Source organism: Formica exsecta, unplaced genomic scaffold (genome assembly GCF_003651465.1).
Source record: "Formica exsecta isolate Colony F162 unplaced genomic scaffold, ASM365146v1 scaffold266, whole genome shotgun sequence".
Classification (NCBI taxonomy): Eukaryota; Metazoa; Arthropoda; class Insecta; order Hymenoptera; family Formicidae; genus Formica; species Formica exsecta.
The window spans coordinates 51,516-56,111 of NW_021849925.1; the positions used below are offsets into that span (position 1 = coordinate 51,516).

General features: G+C 29.4%; 1 protein-coding gene across 1 annotated transcript in view; it reads left to right on the forward strand.

Moving 5' to 3' along the window:
- The window catches only part of LOC115237035, a 12,837-nt gene extending 9,727 nt beyond the window's left edge, over positions 1–3,110 (forward strand). The window contains exons 3-6 of the mRNA XM_029809801.1: positions 783–1,115; positions 1,199–1,643; positions 1,784–2,759; positions 2,969–3,110. Coding sequence (XP_029665661.1) covers positions 783–1,115; positions 1,199–1,643; positions 1,784–1,939 — 934 coding nt within the window. The 3' untranslated portion in view covers positions 1,940–2,759; positions 2,969–3,110. The remainder of the gene's footprint in view (positions 1–782; positions 1,116–1,198; positions 1,644–1,783; positions 2,760–2,968) is intronic.
- Positions 3,111–4,596: the final 1,486 nt, after the last annotated feature.

Genomic DNA, 4,596 nt, shown 5'->3' on the forward strand with positions numbered 1-4,596 from the left:
ATTTTATTATTTTATTATTTTTATTTTATTAGTTTAATTATTTTATTTTATAGTTTTATTAATTATTTTGTTATACTACTGTTACATAAATATCGAATATGTAAAAGTTAAATAATTTGTTATAGTTATGTAATAAGACTATAACGTAATTACAGCTTTGTTTATTGAATTTACTATTGTACATTCTTATATATTATTAGTGCCAAATTTAATTACAATTTAAAATTACAGATAATATATTTTATATTTTCTGCCTTAAAAAACAGATAGATTGATATTTTGATTGATACAATGAATATTATGCACTTTAAAAAATATATTACTGTAAATATTTATTATTGGTGCAATAGCACTATTATTAATCACGCTTCATTAGTGTACATTGTGAACTTATGTTAAAACGGTCGAGATTTCGATACTGGGGGCTCTCGTTCTTTTGTGGCTTTTACTTCCTCAACAACGGAAACACAGTCACATATACGTGCACTCTGTCCCCTTACAGCTGGCATTGTAGAGAGACTTTTTTCATTCGGATATTTTGAGAGCACCGCGACCATATCACGTTAGATTTCTATGTTTATAATTTGACTGAAGATAGTTCGAAACAGGAATTGACACGTTTTGTTAATTTGCAACTAAAGATGATATCCTTAAGGAATGTGATTACACTTTATTTACCACGCTCTGGCTCTCACTTGCCCAGTTATTTATTTTATTAGATTAATTACACTGTTTAGTGTAATTTTCAAAAAGTTGTTAAAATATTTTTTTTCCAATTTTAGATGGTCTTTTGCGAAGAAACTTCACGACAAACAGTGTAAGGAAAATGAGCACGAAAAGTCTAAAGAGAATGAACAGAAGAATATAAAAAGTTCAAACTTTATGGAAACAGGCACAAACTGTGTGAGAGAATTAAAGAATTATGTGTCTCAAATACTTAATGAACATTATAATAACAATGAAACAATCGATAATTTAATAAAATTTTATCGCATATTTTATTTAGATAAACATTTAATAAATAACATTGTTGATATTGTTTATGGGCCTGAAAATATCAGAAAACTTTCTTTCTTCATTGATGAGATTAGAAACTTGCTTATACAATTTCCACGGTAGGATTCTCAATATAAATTATAGTGCTATTAATTTTATAAACTAATGTACTTATTGCACAGTTAATATGTAAATTTTTCAGAAGAACTGGTTGCGATCTAACCGAAAGATATTGCAATATAAAAATGTTTCACTTTATGAGGCAATGTTTGGTGAGAAAGAAGTTGTATAGATACACAAATCAATCTTATAAAAATCAGCTTTTGGAACGGATTGTTACTATGGCGGCACAATGGTTTCAACCTGAAGAGGATGTCTTTTACTCGAGCGTCAAAGCATCACTAGATAGTATCGCATTAGAAGTACTGGATTGCCTCAAGGAAAAACATCCCGACCATTCGATATTCTCGACGTCCGCTGAAATTTTTTCATATTGTGAAAACAACAATATCGACGATAATCATTGGAACGAAGCAGAAGGAACGCAGATTATGGACACACTCGAGAAATATACACTTGTCAAATTTCGACCATGCAAATGGAAAATGTCTTCCAACACAAAGTTGGAATACATGTGTATAGATAATGTAAGTTATTATAGATTATTATATATAATAACTTACTTAATTATGGCTAATTATATGCTGTAAGCATGACCATATATTTGATACATCTTAAAAAAATATTCTCGGTCTAATTAATTTCTTTATTATAATTTTTGGCATAGGTCTTAAAAAATAAATATGGCCAAGAATTAATTTTATTAATAATAATATATCACAGCATGGCCAGAAGACTTGATCTACGTTGCGATGTAATACGTTTGGGTTCTCCTACTTCTCACGTCTTTATCGTTTGGAAACCAAACTTGTTGCTTGCTTAAGTATAGGATTGGCTCCGGCGAATACTCGCCATACGGCCATAAACTGATTATAGGTACTATATAGGATAATGTAAGAACAGTTGTGTATATATGTAAAACTTGTTTTTGAGTAAATTTTCTTAGGGAAAGCGAGAAGGAAGGAATTTTTGGGAGGTGATAGGAAAGTAAAAATGGGAAAGCGCCGGCCAGGGTCGAGTCGGGAATCGAACCCGAGATCTCTGGGATGTGGGTCAGGCGCGCTACGCACTGAGCCACCAGAGGCCCCAACCAAACTTGTAAGTATAATATTAGAATTGGACTTATATCTGAACTATTCGGTATTTATCTTTATACTTTTATCATACGCACACATATGTATACAGTCTTTTATTGTTTACAGTGCCACGTATAATTCAAGAAATGCAAGATGTTTTAACATAAGTTCTAAGAAATTCTTGCCTTATTATCTTGGTGTCAGGGAACTGCTATACAGGATGCATTCAAATTTTGAATACCTCGATGAGTTAAGAGTTGGACGGGTTAACAATTACTCATACATTTTATTAAGTTCAACACTAATCAATAAACTTGTAATCTTAGCAAAGATATGAGTCAATGAAACACATTTAATAAGCAGAAAGAATTATACAATATTTGATTTTTTCATTTGTAATCAGAGATCTGTTCACACGTTTAATCTTAGCTCATGTTTAATCCTTATTTTTAGTTTTGGCAAGAATTAATATTGTTAGCATTGGTAAACAGTAACCGATATAATAACGTTTTTGGGTTTATGCCGGATGGATCGATTCAATTGGTTGGATACGACAGTATAAATGTGGTATATTAGCACTATATATATCATATATATTAATATGGGAAATAATAACAGAAAAAAATCTTTAAAGTTTCTTTGATAACACATGCACAATCACATATGAATTATAATTATCTATAATTTAACTAGCTGTAATTTAACTAGCTACAGAAATCTATTTAGGAATTATTTGATAAGAAATATTAATTAAAGTCTGATCTTACACTTTTCAGCTCAGCCTTCGCGTTAAAAACACAGATCTATATACAAGACCAAAGGACGTAAAATTTGCAGTTGGTATGATAGTGACACATCAACCTACAGATTGTGCCGGCGTAATAGTAAGATGGCACCGACATCTTGATAGACATTTTGTTACATTCTCCGCAAAGAATGTGCCGAGTCCCTATATGCACATATGTGGATTGCCGTTGAATCATTGTCGTAATTGTTATTTTATAAAGAAACAAACAAATTACATAATTCTTACCGAAAATAATAAAATGTGTTATGTGGAAGAAGGTATGCATATCAGCAGACTATTTAAAATTATATTTGTTTATTCTGCGAGCTTATCTCTTTTTTTGTACACAAAATAAAATAACATTTTATTTTATTTTGGTTTATTTTGTTTCTTTTTTTAATTTAATTATTTTATTTATTTTAGTTATTATTTTATTTCATTTGTTATTTTGTTTATTTTAGTTATCATAAATCTATTTTTTATTTGCATTTTTATTTTAGATGCTATAACTTTAAAACGCCGAGATGGATCGATAATAATGAAATAGGTCGCTATTTTTATAAATTTGAGGGCACGCATTACGTAACAAATAAAATGCTGGCGAAACTTTACCCGCAGGATACAGCTATAACTGCATTGCAGTAATATTGCAGCAACATTGCAACATAGCAGCAATATTGATGCATCTCCACGTACTAAATGTTTTTCTTTATTGCTTCTTGTATGTTTTCTTGTCCTTCTCTTTTTATTTTTTGATGATATATTCGTAAACCTTTCTTTTTAATTTTCTGTGCAATTCGTATTTCTTAAGCGTATATATCAACTGTTATATCTCACAGATTTGTATGTGTCAATTTTATTTTAATATATAAATATTATTATCATTAATATCATATTGGTAAAAATATTGTGACTGACAATTTTAATCTTAACCAACTCTAGATAAAACACATGTATAACTATATTACATTCTTGTTTTGAATCTCCCATCGTCTTTAATTATATTTCATCATTGTTTTTAATTATATTCAAAAATACTAAATATACATAACAAATACATAGATGTATATTTTTAAATATATATGTTTACGTAGATAAAATAATTTAGGAGACGATATATTCCATCGTAGCATTATTTGGAGAAAAATAATTTTTCTTTTTTTACATTAATTTAATTATCAGATCATACTCTGGCATTAGTTTCGCTTATTTTTGAATTGCAAAGGCAAAGTTATTTATGATATCGTTAATCTATTGATTTGAACGTGACAGCGACATTATTATCTCAACAAAGATTGAAATCACTGCTCGCGAATACACTGCAAGAAAAGCGCACGAGTAGCATACGTACTTGGGCGAGTGTTATGACGAAACTACAGTAAATAACGAATTATCTATAATGTTGAAGAAGCACTCTATCTGCTGTGAAATCGTGTATACAAGATGATTCAAAGAGAAAACTTTATAATAAACTTTTATACATAATAGAGATGGATTAATTCAATGATATCATAAAGGACGTTTAGCCGCTTAGAACATTAATATCAAATAAATCAATAAAACATCACTACATTTTCGATAATACTATAGTATCTAAGAACAGCTTTATGGAACGAA